The sequence below is a fragment of the Epinephelus moara genome, chromosome 8 (assembly GCF_006386435.1).
Source record: "Epinephelus moara isolate mb chromosome 8, YSFRI_EMoa_1.0, whole genome shotgun sequence".
In the NCBI taxonomy this organism is placed as follows: Eukaryota; Metazoa; Chordata; class Actinopteri; order Perciformes; family Serranidae; genus Epinephelus; species Epinephelus moara.
Genome location: NC_065513.1, coordinates 6,429,230 through 6,456,304, shown reverse-complemented (window position 1 = coordinate 6,456,304; position 27,075 = coordinate 6,429,230). Strand labels below are relative to the sequence as shown.

The following is a 27,075-nucleotide window of genomic DNA, read 5'->3' as shown; positions in this document are numbered from 1 at the left end:
TGGGCTAAAATGTGGCTTGTGTCCTAGGGCTGGGCAGTGTAACGACTATGTACAATATATCGATATGTTTTCAAGCACGATATAGTAGTGTTAGACAATACAGTTTATATCCATATAGGGTCAAGTTGCATTACATAAAGCATACCAGTGTGCATCTCTCTTCTCTTACAGTCTCCGCACATCTCTGCCTCAGTCACTCATTTACTCCAGCAACACTCAGAGAGACACAGAGCTGCTGCTCTGTTCAATCTCTGTTAATTAGTCTGCAGTGTGACATTGATCTACATGTTGCACATGTTATGCTGAATCAGTCTGTGAGATGAATGAAATGACCGCAGTAGCACACGTGCAGTACAGCGTTGCGCTTGCATGTGTGGGAGACAGAGCTGCTTGATAGTGTCAGGTGAGCGTTTATTTGCTAGTTTGTGTGTGAGGTGGATCATAGCGCATCGCCGTTCTTCTTGGTAGTTGTAGTCTGTTGTGTGACATTTAGGCAACACCTGGATGCAGGTGACAGGTGGCTTAAAACAAATAACGCAGCAACAAAACAGATGTTTAATATACAAGACGTATATGATGAGGACAAAGAGTCTCTCACTCCTTCCCTCCCTCTGCCTCTCTGTTGATGCTCTGTGCATGAATAAGATTAATAGCCTAAATGAATCATTTTCCAGCACTAGATTCATTTCAAAGGCCATGGAAAATGCCGTTTTAACTCCCCAAAGATTTTTGATTGTTTCAAACAACACGGATTTAGGCCTACTTGATACCTTTATGCTCATGTTATAGTTTTGTGTCCTGTGCTGCAAACTTTTAAACCTCTGCAACCCTGTGCAAAAAGTTTACATACAGCCCAGCTATTTATTTTATATAATTTTTCATGTACATGTTGTGCAGCTTTATGGTATGTGTATGGTGTATCGCCATTTAGCCTGAAAATATTGAGATATGAATTTTTGTCCATATAGCCCAGCCCTATTGTGTCCAGGCTTAAACATTTTCCCCAAGATAGTCAGAATGAACTCTTAAGTCCAACTATTTTTGTGAGCCGTAATTCATGTTATATGGTTGTTGTTTTTTTTTGTTTTTTTTTAATGTGGTGGCAAGCCAGCACTGGTGAGGAGGAAGTGCAGAGGAGGGGCACTCACTATTTGCAATACTGTAACACTTCATCTACAAGAACAGATAGTAAGTGTGGTGTGTGTGTGTGTGTGTCTCAGGTTTTCAGCCTGACTGCCTCTCGCGCTGCTGCATCTCTAAAAGTAGCAGTCCTTCTCTCCCGTGTGTACAGTGGTCTAATCTCACTGCTGCACACAGCTAAATATAAATGCCTGACATGTCAAGGGAATCTGATTTGCTGCTTTGAATCTCCGCTTTCACGACATGCAGCTGTATCTTTACTCTTACTCCTGTCTGACTCAGACATAGAAGCCATTTAGTTTGAAGCCAGCTTTCTTTTTTTATGTCTTTCTGTTAGAGTTGATTTTTGGTCTCATTGAACAAACAGGTCACTTAATAGATAAAGTCTGTCTGTGTATTCTTGTTCTTTTTGGTGGAGCTGCTCTGTAGTGTGTTCAGTTCTGCTTGTTGGGAGCTCCTCCTGGCCTAATGTACGCTTTATGTCTGTGAGATTACTTTGTCACCTTTACACCATGCACCATGTTTGTGTGTTGTCACAAACTGCCAGCATGTAAACACCAGGGTTGTCTGGATTTCTGTGAGAAAAAATATTTTAAAAAAATTACTGTTGGCTTTTACTGGTCATTTGATGTTTTCAGTAACATCAAATGATCTTAGTCAGTGATTCCAAACCAACAAAAGTACAGCAGTTGCTAGGGGTATGCAGAAAAGGCTGTCAAGTAGCTCAATTGATTTGAAAAAACAGAAAACTTAATTTGGAAAAACCTCTGGCACTCCAAATAGAAAGAATGAATGCAAACTTGATGTTTGGCTTGCAAAAAAGAATCCAAACATTGAGGTCCACGATCACTATGTGTGGTATGAAACAACTATAACAATTTCAGTAACTGTTATTATTAGAAGTAGTGCTGAAGCTTGGGTTGGCAGAAATCTAGAAAAGGCAAAAAAAAAAAAAAAAAAGGCAGAATTTGAAAAACATGCCCTCCTTCTGAAGCTCTGCCCTCTCTGGCCTAAGCCCCTCCCACCAGTTGACCATGGGCATATGCACAAACTTCATATAGTGTTTCCCATACATTGATTTATTTGATCTTATTTCATTGTAGAACTGGGTCATGCACATTTGGGGTGGAGAACGCACTGGGATTCAAGGTTCCCGCCAAAGTTAGGGATGTCCTGATCTGATCTCAAATATTGGTGTTCTGGCTGATCAAGGCATTTTTCTAACTGATCAGGATTTGGTATATTAAGCTATATAGAGCCCGATCTAGTTCTTTGTTCCATGAAAGCTGTCATACAGGTGTTGTTATCACTAAGCTTTCATGCAGAGACACAGGGAGTGCAGCTGTCATCAGTCCTCAGCTGTCTGTCTCTCCTCCACTCTGCTGCTTCCGTGTGTGTGAGAGCAGGGGCTGAGACCCGCCCATGACACAACACCACATGCCATGAAGACAGCAAAATACAGTACAAGACAATTTATTTCAGTTGAATGGTTTATTCTGTTTACTTTGTAAATAAATAAAGAAAGAAAGAAAATAAACACTCAGAAACAGCTAGTATGAAGGTTTTTTTCCTAATGCATTGCAGAACTATTCATTTGTCAAACATAGGCTATAGGACTGATTTTAATAACTGAAAGGTACTTGTGTGCACTTTGCAGCTGTATTATCTAGGAATACAGAAGTATAAAATTGGGACTCATACTCATACTTAAATGACTCAAATCTGGATCGGGGGCATAAAACTCAATTGGAACATCTCAAACATAGACATGAACTTGAAGTTGCTGACATAAGCCTTTAGTTCTGGTTAGCAGAAGGCCAGACTGTTAGTAACATTATCTGTGTTTACATGAAGCCATGTATTCCTTTTGCATTTGGGGTGGAAGCCCTACCTGAATAGAAATGCTCCTTGTAAACACCTCAACCCGAGTGAAAACAGACAACCCATAAGAAAATCTAATTGGGTACTCAGGGGTGGAATATTCCTTTTCAGAACCCGGATGGAAGAATTTTTCTGTCTTGTATACACCTCCTACCCGATTCCAGCCATTCCGTTCTTTCTGCGCATGCTTGTTTCCTTGCTCTTCTGGCGCGATAACGTATACAGTGCGCATAGCAACGGGCTGAGATAGAGCAGTCAGACTCGTTGCACTCACCAGTTTCCATTCGCCACAGCACAGTCTTCTACCTCCCTTCTCCTCCTCAACAAACGAAGTATTAGCAGAAAAGGCTTGTGCCGATTTCCAGTTTAACCGGTTCGGTCCGGTTTAAGAGCTCCACCTGGTTTAATTCACGTCAACCGGATAAACCGGAGGAGAAAAAAAAAAAACAACTTTTCACATCGGTGGCATGTCAAGGGACTCATTCAACTTAGCTTGCATTGTAACATGCATTATGACAACTTAATAAGGTTTATGTTTGTTTATAAATGAAGTGGAGGAGCCTACAAGTGTTTTGTTTAGTTTGTCTCAGAGGCTTCAGAGGGACTCTGCTCCGCTCAGCTGTCTGCTGCTGCTGCGAGAGATTAAATTTCATTGGGGGCAGGGAAAAGTGCAAGGGAGACAGCAGTCATTCAGTTTGTTGCCCTAGTAAGCCGTTTCCACTTAAGAAGTTCCTGGTACTATATTTGGGGGGCTGGAACTACTACAGGAACGTCCTCTTGCTCGGCCCTCTCAACCGCCGTGTCTCCACTGAGAGAGCGGAGTCGGAGGAAGGTTCCTTGGTGTCCTTCTGCGTCTTCTTCTTCTTCTTGTGTAACCTTGTGTGTATTGGCGGTTAATACAGCCTTACCGCCACCTAATGGATTGCAAGCGCATTACACCTACAATGGGCTTTTATTGGGAAAAATAGCTCAAATGTGACCCCCAGTGGTAAAATTAGGTATATAATTCGATATATCGGTTCGGTTAGATATTTGGCTTTAAATCAAACCGGTTGGAAAATTTTCAAACCGGCACAAGCCTATAGCAGAACAAGGTTGTTGTTGTAGCCTACTGCTGCTTCAAGAATATAAGCAAAACAAGCCCGAAAAAGGCACTAAGAACAGCGTCGTCAAGCATCTTGTTATCCGGAGCGAGGACTACAGTGTTTTCTTCCGGTACACATAACATCTGCCCCGCCCCCTATCCAATCAGAAACCTTCCCTGCCCCAAACCTTGCGCAGACCCAAATAAAGGCGATTAAACTGATCTCCCATGTAAACCCTCATTCGGAATGAATATTTCCCATGTAAACTACCTGGAAAAACTTTAATTACGAATGATTTCATTCAGATTTATTTCATTCTGAATGAGAAGCCATCATGTAACCACACCTAATGTGTCTCCATCTCTGAAACACTAGTTTATTGTCAGACTCTCTTCTAGACTCGCTTTTTGATAAGTCTGTCTTCCTTTTTTTGGGTTGCTGCTTTGCATTGTAGGCAGTCGTTGCAAATGCTGGAACTTTCTCTGCAGGATTGTCTGGCATTGAATCAGGCTTTCATCAAAGGGACGTGCATCTGCATTTGTAGAACAGCCAATAGGAATGCCTTCCTCCTGAAATGACGTGTGATTGGTCAAAGTTTCCTATCACAGGCTAGATTTTCTAAAGCCTGAAAACAGAGCCAAGAGAAGGTACAGAAGTCAAGTTTTCTCTCAGTCCACATGAAAGAAAATGCGCTCAAGGTGGTTATGGGGTTTTTGCCCAGTGGTGCCATAATGAAACTGCTTACCCCAGTTTTAAATACTGTTGTTTAAAATGTGCTGAAATGAAAACATCACACATTTGCAGAATGGGGGGTGTTGACACTAAATGGTTACTTGAGCTCATCTGATAGGTCTGTGGATCTGAACAGTTTTTATTAAAGGGCTTTTGCGTTGTTTTTTCCTTCTCTACCAGACGGTGAAGAGACCTCGTAAGGTGTCAGTCCACTCACAGAAGCAGCCCCCCTCCCCAGGCGGAGAGAGTCGGGAATACGCTCCTTCCTCTCACTACTACGACGCCGATAATGACAACGGCTGGTATCGTGATGAAGGCCGGGACCACACCATGGACAGCAAAGGATACCTGGACCCTGAGTACAGGGGAGGGCGGGACTCCAACCAGAGAGGGAGGAGCCGCGGGAGGAGCCAGGAGAGAAGCTCGCCCAGCCCGGACAGATCCAGGAGGGATGGCAGCCGAGGACGAGCCCTGGACACCAGCGCCGAGCGTCACAGGTACAACAGCAGAGGCCGCAGCCCAGGGGACAGCTATCGCATGGAGGACAAGTATGAGCGAGGAGAAGGAGGAGGAGGAAGAGGAGGGAGGTATAGGAGCAGGGACCGACTTAATGACAACCCTCCATCCCCAGAACCTTCCAGAGAGCGGGAGCCACTGGAGAAACCTGTCAACGTCCTGCTGGTGAAGAACAGACCCAGTGAAGGTAAAACACATCGACTAGCTTCCAGTGTTACCCAATTCACTGAGACGAGCATATGTTTAATGACTGCAGATAAAACAATGAGAATGACAATTTTTTAACAGACAGTGATAGTCTTTCATTTTTAATCAAAACATTTACTTTATTCTGTTTTCACTTGTTGCAGACAGAAACACATCAACTATAGTCATGCTTTGTTTTCAAGTTTTCTACTACTGTTACACATTCAAAATATTAAAGTATTATTAAATGCCTCTATAATGCAGTACAGTAGTAACTGCAGCCATTGAAATGACTAGAGTTCACTGTATATAATTCCACTGTAAAATAAGAGTCAAGAGCTGGCAGCACAGACACCAGAAATATACAGTAATTTTACAGTATCCATACTGTTTACCATAAAAATTAACTGCAGCATATTTCTGCAATTATTTGGATTTACAGTAACATTCTGTACAGGGTGTTACTTTAGATCAATCTACAGTTTACTGTCGACAGGCACATTAGATAAAACAATAACTTCATTTAGCAGTTTAAAAATTATCGAAAATATTAGTCTTCAATGCAATTAACATTAGAACTTTATTATTCTGTGGGCTACAGACATCTGCTTAAAATATGAATTTCTATGAATATTATGCCTGATAACCAATAAACTTTGAAGAGATCAAAATTAAATAAATTTTTTAAAAGGCCAGTGTCAACATGAAAACTGCTACCGTCCTGTTGGATGACCCAGAGAAATGAGCCTATGAGATGTTGTGCGGCAAAGAAAAAACAGCTTACTAGCATCTGCTTTGAGCTGTGGCAATAAAGTAAAATTCTTAAATCTGGTTTCTTGACTTCCCCTAATGCTTACCAAACATGACAGCATCTGAGATTAGAGCCTCATCAATCTGGGCCAATGTTGTTATCAGGAAGTAAAATATTCCAATATCAATATATCAATATGTATTAACCAGAATGTAAGTCCTCAGATGCAAACCATTTGTTACCAAAATAAAACAACAAAAAACTGCTTATAGATATAGGCTCACGGCCCCGATCACACAGAAAGCATTTTAGCAGCAGGAGGATGCTTTTTGTAATTGTTTTTAATGGGAATTAACCTTTTTGCTTGCTGTTTTTGCGTTGCTACGCACCTCGTGTTTCTAAACTCGTTTTTTGCTGGATCACTCTGAACTCTTCAAGTTGAAAAAAAATTCAACTCAGAGCAGAAAAGTCATCTCTGCTTTTTTCCCATTGTCCAATTGGATGATTTGAGAGGCGGGCCTTCTGTGGTGGTCACGACAACACATTTACAGTTGCTAATCAATGGAAGAGAAACTGGTGGAAGTAGTTGCTGGTTACCCAGAGCTATACAGCCCTGGACCAACTGGTGGTACTCCCTGTGCTCCGCCCTCTTTTCTAGGGTCTCATGTACACACACAGATCTCTATATCCCTGTGCCCCTCAAACTATGTGTTGACAGCCTCTCACCCTCAACCAGTCCTTGAGCAAGCACCCTCTGCCTGTCTATTTTAGGAACTAGCTACTAATTACTGTGAAATAATATATATAAATAAATAAATAAGCTGTAGATTAATTACACAGGAAGGTTAGGGTAAGGAGGTGATGGCGTGGTTGTCTGACAACAATAAAAAGGCGCAGCAAGCCTTTTTTTATACTAGTGGCCTTGTGTTTTCCAACCTGCAAAACGGTCTGTGTGATCGGGGCCTAACGGTTTGAGCTATTCTCTGTTTGAGCTATCACTGTCTCACTGATAAATGACATATTAAAACTAGTTAGACAGCCTGTTGAGCATCAGTTTGATATCAAACATTCTTGGCAATATGAAAAAGACATTGACTAACTTTGTAGATGCAAGACCTGATCGATGTTGTTGAAGCAGGACTTGTTGATGTGTAGCACATGTCCTCCAAATTGTGCGTCCTCCTCTGGAAAACTGCTCTCCAACTGACAAGTTTCATAAGTCCCTTTAGGAGCTGATAGCAAATTATTTCTATTTTTCTAAAAAAAAAAAAAAAAAAAAAATTGACTGTGAAACAGTCAACAAACAAAAAGCACTGGCCCCAGTGTCAGAGTTCCATGACTAACGTTTTATTAAACTTTTGACTGCGCTCCAAATTCTTCATGCAACACCCAGTTTCCAAAAAGTGTATAAATGGCTGTCATTTTGCGTTCTGTCTTAACTCTACATTATAAATAACTTGTATGATGCAACTCTGGATTACAAAGTGATAATGTTGGTGCGTGTGTGTATCCCACTGGCTAGCTCATCACTGCTGATTCGCACTATGCTAATATGGCGGAATCATAGAAACGTAGCACCCACCCTCCAGTTCACCCCTGGTTAACACTGTTAGCTCAGTCAGCACTGTTGCCATTGGTTAGCGCTGTTCATTGTGTGCAGATAACTCATACGCTCTTAATTTTGCATAGAGTACCTTTAAACTCCCATAGCTGCTGCAGCAGCACAGGGTTATTCCCATATCACTGTACAGAGTGCAGTATACAACCACTTGACTGCAACTGTAAATTGCATCGATGGTTACATGGTTAAGCTAACTATAGTACTATCTAACAGTAATATTGGCTTTTATTGCAAAACATGGTCACTTCTTAACACCTCATCTAAATGCCATAGAACAAATGATGTACAGACCAGTGATTAGCTGGATGAATTTGTACCCACCATGATGTGTTCAAAAATCCATCCAGGCATCCAAATGATCGGCTGATCTGCATTCACCTCCTATTTTGTCAAGAACCTAAATTATCTTGAGTCAGTTCCAGCAGGGGTTTGCAGTAACTGTGATGTTTTGTGTCTTTTGTGTGTGTTTGTAGAGTATGGTCTACGTCTGGGGAGTCAGATCTTCATCAAACAGATGACCAGTACAGGCCTGGCTGCCAAAGATGGGAACCTGCAGGAGGGAGACATCATTCTCAAGGTGCACACACAGTTATTCACAGTACAGTCACACATCCATCACAGACAAGTCATCTAGCACAGTGGTTCCAACCTGGGGTCCTGGGACCCTCCAGGTGTTCCTAAGATACATATGCGGGACAGAAACACCCCTGGCTCCTTTATCAGAGCTGCCACAGCTTCTGACTGCCTGTACTGTGTGTGTGTGTGTGTGTGTGTGTGTGTGTGTGTGTGTGTGTGTGTGTGTGCGCGCGCGCAGATCAACGGGACAGTGACAGAGAACCTCTCTCTGCATGACGCTGGGAAGCTGATAGAGAAGTCAAGGGGGAAGCTGCAGCTGGTGGTCCAGAGAGACCACCGTCAGATCCTCGTCCGCATCCCCCCCCTCGCAGACTCCGACTCTGATAATGACGGTGAGTCACTGAAAGCGTGGCCTGACCAACAGGGTTAGTGTTAAATCACAGGGATGTTTGTACACTGTAGTGTATAGGGTAACTACAGGGTCTCCCTCAGGTCTGAAGCTGTTGTGGTGCTCTGGGTGGAGATACATCAAATTATTCTCTTCATCTATGAACTTATTCCATAATCAGAGAACTATAGAAGCCCCAGAGTGTCAAAAATGACCCTTCAATTAAATCAGATCAGGGGGATAACTAATACTTGACCTCTTATTTAGCTTAAAATATACATGGACTGCTGCAAGTTGATCTTAGCAACCTAAGTGTGAAAAGCCTGAGCTGTAGCAGATATGATAGGTCCAGCTCAGGAGGAAGTCTCAGCATAAAGCACGCTGGTATAAGACTCAGATTAGAGTTAGGATTGGTCTTTCAGTTGTAAGAGTTTAGATGCCCCATTAAATTGCACACTCATATGGTATATGTATCATATGTGCTGTTTTTAACTGACAGGACCAAAGAAATAAAGCTAGTCAGAACTGCCCCAAGCTATGGAGGTTTAAGTGTGCCACCAGAATAATAATTGATTTTCAAAGGTCAGTAGGTAAATAGAATCTTTTCCTTCACTGAGATCATTAACATAGTGATGAATTAAATTAGCATTTAAATAATGCTGTTAAAACAGTTATTCATATTTATTCAGTTCAGTTTATCATTGAACATATGAACAGCAGCATATATATTCAACAACATTTAACACATCATATTATGAAAACCTTCATGGAAATAAATAATTAGCTCAAAACAACATGTAAATCAAAGGTTTACCATTCAGCAGTCTAAAAGCTTCAGTGACTGCTGTTTTTCTGAACCTAGATTTGAGTTTTTTAATCCTCCTCCCAGGGTGTATTCCTTCACAGAGCTGGAATCATCTCCATCAATGATCAGAGCCTTTTAAAGACAGAGATAAAAGGAGAGAGCCGTCATTTAGGATGCACTCTGAACTATTTTTCTTTTTCTTTTCAGCAGTAGTCAGGCAACCAAATTTAACTGTGACAGATTTGAATGTGGCACTCCAACCATAACTTCTCTGCAAAACTGGAACATAGCTTCCCTTAAAACTTAAAAAAATCTAATCAGTCAAAATTTTAAGATTGATTGATTTAAGTTTTGCAGTGATTATAGCGCCAATGAATCTAAATTCTTTCACATTCTAAAAGGTTTCCTGGTAATTTCAAGGGGTGCTAAAGTCTTTGATCACCTCTTCATGTGCCTAGTTTTTCAGTGTTAAACTGAAGATTATTATTATTTTTATGCCTCCGTGCCGGTGATAGCTGTGGTCGGAGGTATTGTGTTTTCAGGTTGCCCATCCGTACATCCATACGTCTGTCTGTACATATGTCCGTACATATGTCTGTCCGTCCCATCCTTGTGATCGTGATAGCTCACCATGAGGGAATTTCTTTAAAGTTAGCACAAACATCCACTTGGACTCAGCAATGAACTTAATTGATTTTTTGGTGGTCAAAGGTCAAGGTCACTGTGACCTTGCATCTATCTCATTCGTGAACGCAATATGTCAAGAAGGCCTTAAGCAGGTTTCCTCAAATTTGTCACAAATGTACACTTGGACTCAAGAACGAAATGATTAAAATTTGTTTGTTGAAGGTCAAAGTTCACATTCACTGTGACCTCACAAAACATGTTTTTTTGGCCATAACTCAGTTATTCTTACACTAATTATGACAAAATTTCACACACGTCTAATAGGATAGGTATGATGAAGTGCTGACATTTTATATCCAAAAGGTCAAAGGTCATCTTCACTTTGGTATCATAATGCATAACGCAAAAATACTTTTCTTGCCATTACTCAGCGTCATATCTGAGGAACAGAGGGGGAGACATTTGGTCAGATACTGATTTGGTGACACTAATCTTGAAACTGTACTGATTGTATAGATCTTCTGTGCTACCGTGGGGAAGATGTGTGTGAAGCATCCATGTTTTCACAGACATGGATGTAAATTGTAAGTGCAACTTGAGTGGTCTGCAGAAGTATACAACAGCAAGGCAGTAATTCTAGTTGTTATTATTATTATTATTATCACCAGGCACAGTATTACAACACTCACTCCTACATGCTGATTTGACAGTTCCTAGTAATATTGCCAGCAAAGAAAATATCATAAATGGTACAACTGTTTGTATACAGTAGAGAGTGTTATTGAGCCACTTGCTTCCTGTCCTACAACGAGAACCCAGAAATACATTTTTATAAAAATAATTAAGAAAACAACAACAACAAAAAAGCCCTCAGCTTCTGAAAAAGAAATCTCTGAAGACTTGCTAAGTAACTAATGTATCCTAAGGCTTTTTATTTATTTATTCATAAATAAATGCATGAAGGCAAAAATATTAGTGTTGCACAGCATATTTATTTAAATTAAATTAGTTATTACTTTATTAATTTTAACTACATCATTTAAACACAAACAGGTATTGTGCTTGATGAATTATAATTAACCAATGAGAAAAGGTAATAATTATTCCTTGTGACACACTTGAGCCTCCGTACCAAACACAGTATAATTAATGAAAGGATTTATAATTAAAACAAAGTGTCCATTGGCATTATTTCAACTGTTTCCTAGTTACAATCATGTTTACACATACAAAGGTTGAAAATATCATGCATTCAAGCAACTAAAAATACCACCTGAAATTAAGCAGTCTTAAGTTTCTGCTTGCAGCTGCTCAGCTTCTGTGTATGACTGTAAAAAAAGAGAGAGGTCACTGGCAGGTCAGGATGTAATCAGGACCCTACTGCTGGCTGAGAGGTTCTTAGGAAAAACCTCCAGCCCAACTGGAAACTGAACTGATCATATTGATTTAAAAGTGCTCATCTTGACAAGCAGAAGCGATCCCTGTAATCGCTCAAAAGTGCAATCTTTCTCTGTGTTTTCTCTTCCAGATAATATGTCATACTTTTAGATGAAGGACCACCCAAGACACAGCATGTGTAACACTCTGTTGCCTTTCTCTAAGCTGTAAAACGGCTGTGACCCAACCTGACTAAGTTGTAAAGCTTTCACACCTTTTGCACTTCTCTTTATACTGCTCTAAATCTTTAACTTTTTAATACATGATTCATTTTCCTGAATAAATAAACACAATTAAATCACATCATGTACTTTGAATTGTGTGATTCATTAAGTATAGAAGTTGAATATGGCCAGTGGAAGAAGTCAGTAAGCTGCCATCAGATGAATGTGCTTCATTTTACAGTATTGCCTGAATATTGAATCATGATGTTGCAGGGTGATGATTTATTTTTGTGAATACAGAATGTTGCATGACAAAGCGTGGCTCATAAAGTGGGTAAGATGTTGTTGAGTCTTCAGTGTAATAACATATTAATGATCTGTCCTAACAGTGTAGCAACTTGCCGTTGTCTGTCCAGGTGGTATATCTGAACTCTCATCACCTCCCTGTTGTCTCTTGCTGCATTTCCACTTCACGCAAACTCTCATTCCACATGCACACCTCTCGCTGCACTGTCAGGCTCACCATAATTCACTGATGGCCCCAGCCTGGAGCCTGGAGATAGTCTGTGCAGTCTGCTGGCTGGGCTTGTAAGCATCTGTGTGGAGCGTGTGTGTACAGCTAATGCTAAGCACAAAGAAGGGTCAAAACAGAAACAGTAATTCTCACCTAACATAAAAATTGTTCAGGAGCAGTTAGATTTTAAGTTAACATTTCTATGTTTTCTTAACAATTTCCCTTAAAGTTTCAAGGACAGATTGTTGTAATTTGCATCTACCCACAATATAGGGAAAATAAGAATAATGTTCTGTGACATAGCACATATTAAATAGAAACTTTGGTATTTTACAATCTGGACCATTCTTTTGCCATGTTTGTGTCAAGTGACTAATGGAGACAACAATTTTTGAATTTGGTCCAGTATTGAGGGAGACTGCTGCAGTCAGTAGCCGCTCAACACCAGTCAATTTACGTTCACTCAAAGTGTTTGTTTTTGCCACTGACAGGCTCAGATTGTTATTATAAGTGTCCAACAACATTATGGAAAGGATCCCTACAGAGACATAAAAAGTTTTTCTTTACATAATTAACGCAAAGTAACAGTTAGTTTTAGGCAAGTAAAGTTACTGTGGTTAGGTTTAGGAAAAGATGGTGAAGGACATACCCTAAATTGATTCTAAGTTCATACAGATCCAAATACGCAACTCCAGGGGGTCCTGGGTGAAAATCTTTTTTTTTTTGTGACACATCCACCACCCCAACCTGCCTCCTTATGAGCTCTTCCTTGTTTACTGCCGTCAGTGCATTAGTCACGTGATCATAGCCTTTCAAAAAACATGGTATTCAATGATTTTGGGTGCACAGCTTTTTGTAGGAAAACCTATATGAAACATATGTGAAACAGCCTGTTTCTTTACCTTTCGCTTGATCTGTTTTGCTATTGTGTTTAACCAAGTCCCGGTAACGAGAAGTCTCATTCTGAAATCAAGCGAGATGTGACTTGTTGCATAAATACAACAGCAGACCTACGGGTGAGAGTCGGAGAGAGAAGTGCTGGAAAACGTTAGTTGTGGTGGAGCACAGAGAGCATAGCTTGGTGTGTTATAAAAGATTTTTGCTGTCATGGCTGAATATTTGAAGAAATTAAAGGAAACCTTTAATTATTAGTATTAGTTAGATTAGTTAGATTAATACAAAAACAAGATTAAACATGTAAAGTTCCACCAGCAGCTTCAATGATAATTTCACCCAACATTATGAAAGTGTTAGGTGGAAGAGGATTTAATTTCTCTTAAGCCTCACAGTTGTGTTGCCACCCGGGGGTGCTACTAGAGGAAAGGTCATGGAGTCATTAAAATTAAAAGATTCATCCTCTGAGTAACATGAATGTACTCAGAAGGGAAACATGTTGAAAAAACACATAAAATACGGTTGTAAGCAAAAGGTAATATGTGTGCTTAAGTAACAGAAAATAGATTTCTCTCATAGCTGAAATTTTAGGTATGATGTAGAAAAGTGGCTCTTGACTTTTTGGGGTGCTGGACCTTTTGTCCTGGAGGGTTCAGTAAGACATATCTGAAGCCCTGTCAAAAATACCATCTGGTTAATCAGGCTCATTGATATCTGCTGCATATTAAAAGCCTCCAAGCCACCAACATATTATTTCAAACATCTTCCACAAACCCCTTGCATCACCAAGGACCACCAGAGGTCCATTGCTCCGCTAAGAGACAGTGGTATATGGGCATCTGTCTTTAGCCCTGTTTGTTCAGCTACTTGTTACATTTCAAATATTTCCACAGTAGAGACTGAAATTGGTAGAAATGTTGTGCTGATGGTGGCGCTAGGGGAAAGGTTAAGAGGTCACCAAAAACAAAACAGATTCTGTTGGGACGAGGAATATCCAATCTGTCCTGCTGTTGTGAAGATGTTCTTGCTCTGGAGTGTGTGATGGACGCACAGATGAGATAGACCGACCCATATCGCCATCCTCATGTCCTGCCTCTAGAGGGCAGATGGAAAAAAACTGTGTGGGTCTTTGTGATGGAGTCTTCTACACCATCACACAGTCTCAGTTTGGTATTGACATATATCTGAATGATGGATGTTGTTTGGCTGACACTTGCCCATATCAGGTCTGACATGTTATCTTCACATTTCTCTTTTTCTGTCTCTCTCACCTTCTGTCTTACATTGTCTCTCTTTCTTTCATTTCAATGTCTCATTGGTGCTTTTTCTGGTTACAGCCCTGCATGCAGAATGTCTCTCTAACCCTAATCCAACTAATTAATATGCACTATATGTCACCACGTGAAACATGGCTGTGCCAGACCCCCAGCTGACCCTGCCCCCCTCTCCTTCTCCCTTTCCAAGCGACAATCTCTTTTTGTCTGCTGGTTTATGACGGCGTGTTGTCTTCCGGGGAACAGATTTCTTGGCACTCTTTTATTTGTTCTCTTTTATGTGGTTCCCTGGATTGTCCTCTCACACCTGAGTCGTCAAATGTTGCTTCTGTTTCTGGTTTCTTGGTGTACTGGCTCCTGTTAAAGCTTCTGTTGTCAGCCTCCCTACCTCTCTCCCCTCAGAGCAGTGTGCTGCGTGTCACACTCTGATGGATAAAAGCAGCAAAATCAAAGAGCCTCCCACCCATGTTCACTTCAAATGAAAAGAAAAAAAAAAACATAGGGACCAAATGAAAGCCAGGCGCTCTCTGTGGAGAGCCGGACTGTGTGTAAGCACTTTGGACCAGCTTGTTTTTGGGTTCCAAAGCAGTAGAGATACTCCCTTGAGGTCAGACCTACCCTCATACTGGCATTGCAGTGGTTGCCTCATTGATCTTTAGAAAGCATTTCTTGAAAGTGTCCGAACATGAATTAGTCTTACTGTATCTCTTTAAGTTACAATCTTTAAGATATACATTATCTCAAACCTCTTTTTTGATAGTACTCATGGCCAGCAGGTTTTCAATAACATTCAGTATATTTGTATCCATCCATCTTTCTTTTATCTTTTATTTGAATGTGAACTGGCAACGACAGCAAGCTAGTTCAGACGTCCTTCTTCCCAGCCGCATCCTCCAGGAACTTTTGGGTGTAGCAAGGTGTTTCCAGGCCAGATGGGACGTCATCCCTCTGAAGCCCAAGACACACCAAACCAACTTCTAAGAACTAGTGGCAATGAAAGCCAACTGCTGCATTGCCTCACGTTGCCTGTGTCTCGGCCAAAAAGTGTCACATGAACACACCACAAAGACTACAGTGGATAGCCAACCAGCCAACAATCTACGCTCTGTGCCCCCATGAGAGGAAATAACTCTCCTCACCAGCAGACAGTGTTGGTCTGTATTCATCATTCAAAAAGAGAAATCTTGGTGCTAGTTAGCCATTTAGCACATTAACAACACAATCCCATCTTAAAAGAATAGAGCATATTTACCGTGCGCCAGTGAACAATATCAGAAACCATCGGGAAACATTTCTGCAAAAGAGTTTAATGGCTTAAGAAAAATATTCTTACCTTACCTTTACCTACCCCACATGGGCCGATGTGGGGCAACAGTTTGGAACACACAGCACCAACTAAGGTGATAGACACTCAACCACTGCCCAACATTGACTGATGGTCAACTGTTGGCTTGGTATGTCAGGGCCTTAATATGTTCTAAGTGTCAAGAAAATTTTTTAATACTTCCTTGTGCTTCTACATGTTCGGTATCATAAAGCATGAGCACAGACCTGTGGGCCCTAAATATTAAAACACACATAACCAATAACATGGTGTTGCCAAACCAACCAGGATCTTCACTACAGTGTATTGCACCCATTGCTAATCATCATATATATATACACTGGAAGGTCAGAAAATAATATAAAAACATTCAGTGTTTTTACACAAATTTGAACAATAATGCTGTTTTTACACAAAGTTTGGATGGAGAAACAGCTGCTTTTATCCTGAGTATTGAGCTGTGGCACCAGAGTTTGTCCTCATCATTTTGACAAAAACATCTCTAATAATGTCCTCATCCTGTCCAAGGCGATAATTAGCTGGTGTTGGGGCTTCTTGAGGCAGCCTTTTTCTACTACTGCTGCTGCTGCTGGTGGTGGTGGTGGTGGGGGATTTAACTTGAAAGAAGTCTCTGTGTCTAACTGAGATGTTTGTCTGTTTGTCTGTCTATCAGACATATCAGAGATGGAGTCATACCATTCCTATTCTCCCCCAGAAGAGAGGAGGTCCCGCCAGTCTGACCTGTCCTCCCACTCTTCTAATGAAAGAGACAACCCCAGGTAGGTTGGGTGAAAGTTTTGACTAATAAGTTAAAATCCAGAAAATGTAATACCTGAACCAACTGACTTCCAGTTTGGTTATGTAGATGTGTGACCTAACTAGAAATATGTCCTCACGGACTGCGACATTGACCCAAGACTTGACATAGATTTTTCTTGATTGACTTGAGACTCACATTTGACTTTTCCAAAGATGTCAAAATGCTCTGATGAGCACTAATTGAAGTTAGCTAATAAGGTATCTTGTTAGTACCTATTGCCTTCTTGAAATGTATGTGAGCTTTTACTGTATTCCTGTCCACCTCCTGCAGTACATGAGCTAAGTTAGCTTACTCAGGCTTTAATCAGTTGCTGTTACATCTTGTAGTCCCTTTAAAGTCTCTCATCCTGTTTGTGTGTGTGCATGTGGTTGTGTGTAATAGGGAAGAGCCCATGAGGACAGCCGAGATGTCAGCGATGGCCTCCCCGTTCAGAGTTCCCGAAGATCCCCAGGCCTCAGCCGAGCTGAACAAAGACACACCGCACATTGAGGAGCCTCCAGGTTATCACTCACAACACCATCCACCTCCGTCTACCATGGCAGGATCACAGTCCTTACATTAACACGCTTTTCGTGGCACTTTCCCCCTGCAAAAACAGATGGGTTGCTAAAACACAACCAGTTTTGTTGTTTGTTAGTCTTGAACAGTGGTCTGCAGCTTGGTAGGTGTCTCTCCTAGTAGGTGTTGTTACTACAAGCAAAACCTTTCACATCAAACTAAGTCCTTTGATCCACTGCTAACATAAAAGATATTGATTAGTGCAGCTTTGAAACCAAATCTCAGCACAGATTTGGAGCTGCATCGACCAGTGGACTGCAGTGTTCACAGCTCCACCTTTTAGCACCAAATCTGTGTGTTTGGTACTCCAACAGAGGGGTTACCAAAAATGCGGACGTAAGGAATGGTTCCATTCATACCATCTACAACTTTTCACAGTGGAAATGAAAATAATGTGTACCGAACTAAACTGAACCGTACCGGATTGCCTGGTGGAAATGGGGCTTATGTCACTATCTCAGAAAAAAATCTGAATCAGCTGCTCTCTAAACTCTGACAGTCCATTCTGCATCATTTTTCTCCAGTAAAAGGCTGCCTTTAAATCGTTTGGTCATTTCCAAAGCTTCATTATACATTTACTTTAACTGACAAACATGTTGGTGTAAGCATAGTGGATATTAACAACACTCTTTTCCCCGTTAAAGGGTTTTCTTTGGGGAGTTTTTCCCTATCCGCTGCGAGGGTCATAAGGACAGAGGGATGTCGTATGCTGTAAAGCCCTGTGAGGCAAATTGTGATTTGTGATATTGGGCTTTATAAATAAAATTGATTGATTGATTGATTGACTCTTCTGATGTTCTTATCAACAGCTGCTGTAACAGCCACGCCCAAGATTCTCCTCCGACCAAGTCCAGAAGATGAGAAAATATACGGGTGACTTTGTCTTTTTCTCACCTCACAGTGTTTATACTTTGACTTTTTCTTGTCTTGTTTCCCCCCCTTAATTATGTTTTATTCATAATCATGTGAAAGGGTTTGTACATCAGACCAGAATTATTCTGAGGCCTTGACATCCTCAGTACATGAATCCACCTCAACCCATACTAATTGTGCCAACTCAAGGAATGTACAGTATGTTTCATGTCTCTGGGCACTGAATACATTGGAAATGATTATGTTATGGCTTGAGCTCTGCTCTTGGCATTTAGAACAGCACCGCTGCAGGAACTGTCTTCAACTTGACTTACTGTTGGTGATGGGGATGTATAAAAAAGTGTATATAGTCAGGTGTATTTTAGACTCTGGTTGACATCATGACATGACACATAAAGACCTGCAAGACTCCACAGCAGCATATAATGATGTCACTTCTTTCCACAGTGTAAAGGTCAAATCATTACAACTATGAGCAGCAGCTCTGTTCACCCTGCTCTGTGACACTAACTATATAGTGTGTACTGTAGTAATTGCCATATGATACTGTTTTGGCAATTAGCATCAACCTGTTGTCATTTCAATGGCGTCAAATACGGACACTTTGTCATGCCCCTCAGTGTCTCAGGGCAGCCTTTTGCGTGTCTATGTGACGCACAGTTTTATTACTTTGTAACGTGTAGTTGACGCAATGAAAAAGTCACTGTTAGGTTCAGGCAACAACACTTAGTTAGGTTTAGAGAAAAAGATTATGTTTTTGGTTAAAATAAGTATCTTTGTTATGTAACATGATTCATTTATTTCAGTGGGTGACGTCTGTGAGACGACAACCGTACATAAATTATGTAATGTTTAATTAAAACAATGGTAAAATTTGGTTTCACACGGGACGTAGGTATGTTTATTACATTTAATAACCTTGGCTTTTGATTTCAAATGGGACACAAACTCTGGCCTTCGTGGTGAAAGTCCAGTTTTGTCTGACCCATCCACCTCCCATCCCTCCTATCCTAGGTGGACTCTCTTGCTCTTTATACTACCTCAGTTATTCTCAGTGTCAAGTATTGCCATGGATGGGTTCACAAATAAGTTAGTTGAAAGCCTGGTGTGTCTCATTAAACCACTGAACGCTCCCTTTGCTGTTGATATCACATGCTGTACTGAATGACAAAGTGTCCGTAATTGACAACCTGAGAATGAGAACAAGCTGTTTGTATACAGGAACTCATGTACTTTACTTTCGCTTACTAACAATCAATGGCGGAAGAAGTATACAAAGTCTTTACTGATCCAAAGAGGATAAATATACTAGAAAATACTCTGGCTAGTGAAACTACAAACATATCAAAAATTTGTACTAAAAGTACTCAGTATGCAGAAAATGGCTGCTTTAGTGCTTTTTTTACTTGTATATTAATGCACTGAAATGAATGGACTCATTTTCAACATGAATTCAATTTTTAAAAGAAGATGATAAATGGGTGTCAGTGAGGTCAGTGATGTGAGTAATTCAGTGTGCTGTGTGGGAAAGGTGGTGTGTGGATGCTGGCAGACATAAAGGAACCAAACCCAGTGAGTGGGAAGTCTCCCTGAGAGGACTGAGGTGACTGCTTGTGTGGTGTCAGGAAAATGACATACTCAAGTGAAGTAATACCTCAATATTATAGTTAAGTACAGTCCTTGTAAACATACTTTGTTATTTTCCACTACTGCTAATTGGAAACAACAGAAAACAGTAGAGTTGGAATGAGCTCCAGTATTTTAATTAAAAAGTAAAAATCTTTTTATTTTATTTTCCCCATAGACATTGTTATGTGACATGAAACTCTGCTGGCTGAATTAGCAATACAGACCAGGTATCTGGTCCATACAGCAGAGTGGGATGAATTACTGTCTTGTAAATGAACAGTGTTGTTTCCACTTGCATGTTCTCAGTTCTCTAACGCTGACGCAGCTGATTTAACGATGTATTTTCTCTGTGTCAGCACTGGAGGAGAGAAGGCCACCAAGGTACTGTAGGGAAGTCGATCCATGTTTTTTAAAGGTTAAAGGTAAATGAAGAGCAGGAGAAGTTACCTATAAATCCACCAACAATAAAGATGGCAGTGTTGAGAAAACTCAAAACAGACTGCAGATAAAATCAGCTCACTTTCAAATTCTGGGTCAGTTGTGGGCGTTTTGTTCTCAACTGCAATGATAAAGCGTTTCAAAGCTCTGAGTCATGCCTCCAGCTGGCTTCTTCTCCATGGCAAACTTTGCTAATGGGAACTGTAGTGTTAGAGCCATGGTTTCTCAAAAACAAAGCCAAAATAATTATGTTTTCATGTGTTGCATACTGCCATTTTAACATCTGTCAAAGGCAAAGAATTGCATTGAGGAATATATAGCAACAGGTATACTGACAGTAAATATGTACATGACTAATGGGGAAAATAGTTTTTGAAATTAGTCCAGTATGGAGGAGAAAGAGACTGTAATGTATCCACTTGGGGCGTGTTTGAACTGTCAGTGTACGTCCACTAAAAGTGCTTGTTTTCACAACTGATGTGTTTAGATTATTGTTTGAGGTGTCTGACATCTTATGGAACGTATTTCTACACAGCTTTTTGTCAAGGAGTAATCTCCATTTTATTTAATCCTAAACAGTCAGAAATCACTATTGCCAATCCCACCAGATTTCATTTAAATAAACACTAATTTTATCATCATAAAACACACTTCATTCAGAGTCAACAAAACGAAGTAAAACTTACAAGCATCGTCCTGCTTTGTCTTTCTGCTGTTCCAACAACCACCACCTGGTTTGGTTGAAATTAGTCCTTAATTCACCCAGTTAGATGTGAAAATATGCTGGCCCTATTCACGCTAAAATTACTGCTTATTTAAAGGGCAAATTCAGGGCTGTTTCTGGTTAAACAAAAAGGATTTTACTCTTCAACAAACAGGTCTGTCCCTGTAGGGATCCTTTCCATAATGTTGCCAGACACTTTAAATAACAACCTGAGCCTATCAGGCAAAAACAATCACTTTTAGTGGATGTGAATTGACAGGGAAAACATGCTTTAAGTGGTTACATTGCAGCCTGTTTTGCCACTGCCAGCTGCAGCGCTTTCTCTGAATACTTAACCAGTTTCAAAAATTGTTATTCCCATTAGTCAGATTGACACAAAAGCATAGAAAAACTGGCGTGCATTTTACATCTTATTTACAGCCTGGTAGGATATGTTGGTGTTGGTCCTGTCAGTATGCTACCTGTTGATGCTGACCATATTTACAAGTGGAAAAATGAAAATTTGGATGGGAGATACAGCAAATCAACACAGCCAGAAATATATGAAGATATACACTGAGGCCACTGCAGCAATTTTTCAGACACCGATGTGATACATTCTGCCCCATCAAACAGGTGCACAAGGCTGAAATCACACTTCAGTCAGGACCACTTTAGTCAAAGAATATTTTATTTCCATTTACAATTTGATATTTGACAGTATGGCACTGTTTTGGGACAATGTTAATAAAACCAGGCACATATTGTTAATGGCAGCATGTGTGTCCCCTCCTGTAGACCGAACACAGTGATGGTGAATTTCCAGAAGGGAGACAGCGTGGGGCTGAGGCTGGCAGGAGGTAATGATGTTGGCATCTTCATTGCTAGTGTTCAAGAGGGCAGTCCTGCTGAAGAGGAGGGCCTGCGCATCGGAGATCAAATCCTAAAGGTAAACCACTTAAGACAGAACTTATTTACATTTCATAAACAATAATAAGCTCAGACAAGCCACAGTTAAAATTATGTTGTGAATGTGAGTTTACAGAAGAAAAATGAGTGTTATCACCTGAATAGCAAACAGTCCTAATTATTGTACCCTTTGTTTGCATGTTAAAGGTGAACAATGTGGATTTTCAAGGTGTAGTGAGAGAAGAAGCAGTGCTCTTCCTGTTGGAGATTCCTAAAGGGGAAGTGGTCACCATCCTGGCACAGAGCAAACCTGATGGTAAACATTCCCTCCACAGAAACATAGTCAGTCACATTTCTCACATTAATAAAATAGACATCAAGAACACAGTTCATCCTTTAACCAATAACACAATTTTTCTCTGTCTATAAAAGGAGCCGTCTGGCATCCACTACCATCATAAAGCCAAAGGTTCCATTTTTAGACAAGACATTTCACAGTCGATCAGATCAGGCAGGTTAGCGTGACATTTTATGAGCACATTCATGCTCCTCAGAAGATGAACCTTTCTTTTTTTCTTATACCCTTCAGGCCAAAATGTTCACATAACTTTCAAGATATCTCTTAATTTAATAATTTTATAGATTGCCAGGAAGTCTACTGAGCATATTCATGTTTCCAAGTAAGTAAGTAAGTAAGTCCTTTTGGCTTATAGGTTTTGTCTAGTATCACCCTCAGGACAAACTTTACATTTTTTACAATTTTAACCGTTCTGCTACACACACACACACACACACACACACACACACACACACACGCACTGTCCTGCTGCCCCAAATACTCACTAGAGCACCAAATGTGGATTAATCTGCTGCTGAAAATAGTCCCCAACAAATGCACTGTTTACTCTTGTTTGAGTTACATTTGTTAAAATCTATGACCAGCTGTTTAAAAAAATGATTGAGCCTTATTTCATTCGTTTAAAGATTTCCATCTGCAGTAGGAGCCACTGGGCTTGGAGCTGAGAACCACACACAGGCAGGGAAATGAGGAAGTATTGTAGTATTGTAGCTCTGTGAATACCAAAATAATGGAAGGTGTTAATCTGAGCAGTTTTAACTTACTTTGTTGTAGGCATGTCAGCAACCTGTGGAATATCCCAGAACACAGTGTACTGTCCCATAATGCACTGCCAGCTGTCACACTCACACCTCTTTACTATAGTCTCTCTTCTCTCTCTCTCTCTCTCTCTCTCTCTCTCTCTCTCTCTCTCTCTCTCTCTCTCTCTATGTTGTTTCCATTTAATGATGGAGATACCAGCTTGGTCCCCCAAGGCTTTTAGACCAGATCAGGCTAGTTTTGGTTCAGCCAACCGTGACACACATGGGCACATGCCTCCAACTGTGTTACATAATCGGCACATTGGCCCCTTGAGCTTGTAGATCTGAAAAAAGGGGGGCTTTGGCCTTTTTATTGGACAAATCTATTTATAAAGCAAAAACACATCACACAATGAAGCAGAGCATTGACCTGATAGGAAAACTGTGCGACTCTTCAATGCCCAGCACTGTTGAGAGGACATTTAAGGTCATCAGAGTGAGCTGGCAAGTCCTCACATGAAAATAGTGTGGTAGCGGATGAGATAAGAAAGGTCAGGGTGGTGACTGTAAGGCTCATTTCGGATAGGAAGGAATTTTGGATGATGTGGTTAGATTTATATTTCTGGACAAATACTATACAAAGTCCTCATAAGCACAGTAACACAAATGTATGTGTATTTGTACATTTTCATAAGCTGAAACTTGTTTCAGTTATAATGGTATTTCTTAAAGGGGTAGTTTAGATCTTTTGAAGTGGGGTTGTATGAGGTACTTATCCATAGTCAGTGTATTACATACAGTAGATGTTAGTCAACACGCCCCCAGTTTGGAGAAGCAGGCTGGAGTCTGACACAGCAGCTAAGCAATGTTCTGCTGTGCAGGGGTCAGCAACAAAACCTATTTTAGACACCTAAAAACAAGTACCACCTAAAATAATCAATATCAGTTTAAGTGTATGCTTCATTTAGAATTTTTTCACCACCTTACCTTGCTGTCAGACTGTAGTTTCCGATGGGGAGCTAAAGCTGTTACATTACTCTCTTCAAAACCTGATTCCACTGAGAAAAGTAGTTATTTAACATTGCTGAACATGGGGGCTGCTGGTCTAACGCTGCATAGATCAGTAATTTCGTTTGCATTATTGTGTGACTTTGGCATTTAAAATGGTTAGATTGGATTCATTAAAGTCACGCAATAACACAAACTAACTAACCAATCGAGTCAGTGGTAGACCAGCAGTTCCTATGTTCAGCAAGCTTAAATTACTGTTTTTCTCAAAGGGAGTCTGGTAGCTTGGTGACAGTTCCACAGTTTAGGGGCGACAACCTTTGGTTTTTGATCCCTCCAGCCCTGAAACAAGGAACAAGCCACAAGCTCTGATCAGAGGACCCTTGACACCTAGTAGTTTTTGCCTGATATTAAATTTTGCAATGTTTTGAGGGTTAAAGGAGATATACAATTGAATGTCATCTGCATAGCAGTGATAAAATATAATTTTAATGTTCTAATTTTCTGCCCAAGGATATACTTTACACTGCAAACAAAATAGAACCCAGGGCAAGACCTTGGGAAACACCACAAGTTGTTATGCATATTTACGTCTGATAACAGGTAACTGCTAACTAAACCAACTTACAAAAGTACCTTGCTGCAAACATGTATGAAGCATATGGATTCTTTCTTGCATGGTCACTCCCTGGAATCTCCATGGAGTTCAGCAACTTCATGGGGGTTGACAAGACTTCTGGAAGTCACTGTTCCTGGCTAAGAAATAGTCTAACACATAATCTCCAGTAAAACCACAACATGTTGTTTTAGTACTTAGGTTTTGTACAGATTAAACAAATGAGATCTAACAGCTTAATTAGTGGGTGGTGGAGGTGCTTGTTTGCGGATTTTGTTACCTTTTGACAGAGTCAGGCTAGCTTTTTTTCCCTGTTTCCAGTTTTCAGCTAAGGTTCAAATTTACTGGACGCTAATGCCAGTGGTGTCAAGAGTCTCCTCTAACTCAGCAAGAAAATGGCCAAGCATATTTTCCAAAATGCTCAGCTATTTTTTCTTTTATTGTGTTAAATGGTGCAATCAGATTTGTTAATTTATTAATTTGTAACTGAGCAGTTTTTAAGGACTTAGTGATGGATTCACAAATGCCTGGTGCAACCCAATCCTGCTCCATGATGACACATGGATCAGGCTAATATTTTTTGCCAAAGCTGCTGTTTCAATAAAGACTGCTCGCCAAAATGCTTTTAGAGGATCATTAAAACATTCGTAATAGACAGAAAAAAACATGTCCTGTGGACTCAAAGCCACTGCTTAAAATAATTCAGGTAGTCTTTGAAGGTTTTTGGATGAGTACTTAACTAGAGGAAGGTTATGCAAGGGTAGGCTTTTGTTTTATGTATTTTATCAGTGTGAGATGAAAGCAGACTGAATATATGCTGCAGCTGAGTCTACAGTGTGCAGTCAGCCAGGGTTGGCAGCAGTGGATTGTAGTCAGTATGACTGTTGCCTCTGTTGGTCCTTTTGGGTCAGCGCTTTGTCGGACCACACATATCAAATCAGGAAGCCTCGCAGGAGCCTGGAGCAAGCTGTAAAGTGTATTTCCATGCAACAGTCACACAAATATGCACATTTTGTTTTGATTGTGCAAATAAGACATTAGACATAAGAAATTGGAGCACAGGAGTTCATTCCTGACCTTTGAAACAGTGCATGTAACAAAAAAGTCTAACCTAAAACTACCCCACTGACTAGTTCTTTTAAGATTTCAACTGCACACATTGACATTATTCAACAAATGGAAATGGCTCAGTTGTAATCAAGGACCCCAGGAGTGGTATTTCAGATTTATGATCACAAGTAATTGTATATAAGGGAAATAGTAACTGCTGTGTTGATTTAAGACCAAAACCTGGTCTGATTGTGATCATTGTCTCTCCTGGGCTTCGGGGGCTGTATTAGAGCTCATACAAAACAACACAATATTACAATTCACTGTTGATATGGGGCCAGTTATTATTAAACATCAGAATAACAGCTCTGTCAATAAATGAGTTGGTTAGTTCAGGATAAAATTTAGATTTTCATTGTGTGTTACTCACCAAAACTCACTGTGTGTCAAGCTCTAACAAATATGTTGAGTCCATTTCCTTCATCATAAAACAAGTATTTTTAATCCAGCATTGTTTGCATCCATGCTTGCTTGCAGTCTTCTTCTTCCCTGGCATATTGCAGCATATCTTGACATGTTGCCACCACCTATAGATTGGTGAAATAGTGTGAAACCATTGGTGGGAGTGTGCATCACATCACCCACGTGCGCACAGTATGCATATGCATCCTCACATGTATGCACACTATAAATGAAACCAGGATCCACTCACAGCTCTATAGCACGACGAGAGGTCAAAAGCTCCACAGGGAACCTTTAATGGAAATGCCACATGAAACATGCCAGAGAAAATAAAGCTGATCAGATCATCTCAGTAAGAAATTTGGTTCCCACATCATCAATCGTTTTAACACTTAGGACTCTAGTTTCGCAGACCAGGCGAGGTGGCAACTAGGTGTGGCCAGGCGGATTTTGCAAGTTTGGCACACCGTGCGCGCTGGCGCAGCTACTCCTCTTTCCCACCTCCGTCCCTCCTACCTGCGCAAGTCAGAAAGAGGGAGGAGAGAAGGCGTAGAGTGGGTTTTACACAGCTGATTCACATCACACCAATCAAATGAGCCCCTCTCCTCGCCCTTAAATGCGCCACGCTAAGGCGTAATGAGAGTTTACTCAATTCGCCATGGCAGAAGAGAGCAGCAGCGGTCCAAGCTCGCAGTGTCCGAATATACGGAACTGCAAGCAGAAACTCCACGGGCTGATGATGCAAAGGTAGCCTGGGAGGAGGTCACCACAGTTGTAAATCAATTTTGCGTTTCTCTCGTGCGTGCGTGCGCTCTCTCTTTCTCTCTCGCAGTCTCACTCTGTTTCTTTTCTTTTGACTTTTCTAAGATGACAGATGCTGAATATATACTCCCTATCTGATGCTGTGGCTGTTTGTGGTTGGCTGAGAGGGATGTGAACTCATTAGTTTGCAGCTGTGTTAATCAAATCAGGTTGGGTTTCCATTACGCGTGCCAA

The 27,075-nt window shown here is 40.7% G+C and overlaps 1 protein-coding gene and 1 long non-coding RNA gene across 3 annotated transcripts in view; one reads left to right on the top strand and one right to left on the bottom strand.

Annotated features, from left to right (window-relative positions):
* LOC126393686 (tight junction protein ZO-2-like) overlaps nt 1-27,075 on the top strand; it is a 139,042-nt gene that overhangs the window by 71,761 nt on the left and 40,206 nt on the right. Inside the window, exons 5-12 of the mRNA XM_050049970.1 lie at nt 5,019-5,541; nt 8,386-8,489; nt 8,727-8,880; nt 16,589-16,694; nt 17,117-17,235; nt 18,103-18,166; nt 21,735-21,885; nt 22,053-22,161. Of these exons, the coding sequence (XP_049905927.1) occupies nt 5,019-5,541; nt 8,386-8,489; nt 8,727-8,880; nt 16,589-16,694; nt 17,117-17,235; nt 18,103-18,166; nt 21,735-21,885; nt 22,053-22,161 (1,330 nt within the window). The remainder of the gene's footprint in view (nt 1-5,018; nt 5,542-8,385; nt 8,490-8,726; nt 8,881-16,588; nt 16,695-17,116; nt 17,236-18,102; nt 18,167-21,734; nt 21,886-22,052; nt 22,162-27,075) is intronic.
* Nucleotides 21,732-23,055, bottom strand: LOC126393688 (uncharacterized). 2 transcript variants are annotated; one of them, XR_007570291.1, is made up of 3 exons: nt 22,968-23,055; nt 22,003-22,155; nt 21,732-21,858 (listed from the first exon to the last, which is right to left on the bottom strand). It is a non-coding gene; the product is annotated as an uncharacterized LOC126393688 (long non-coding RNA). The 2 variants fall into 2 exon arrangements; XR_007570290.1 differs by having other exon boundaries at nt 22,003-22,172; nt 22,968-23,037.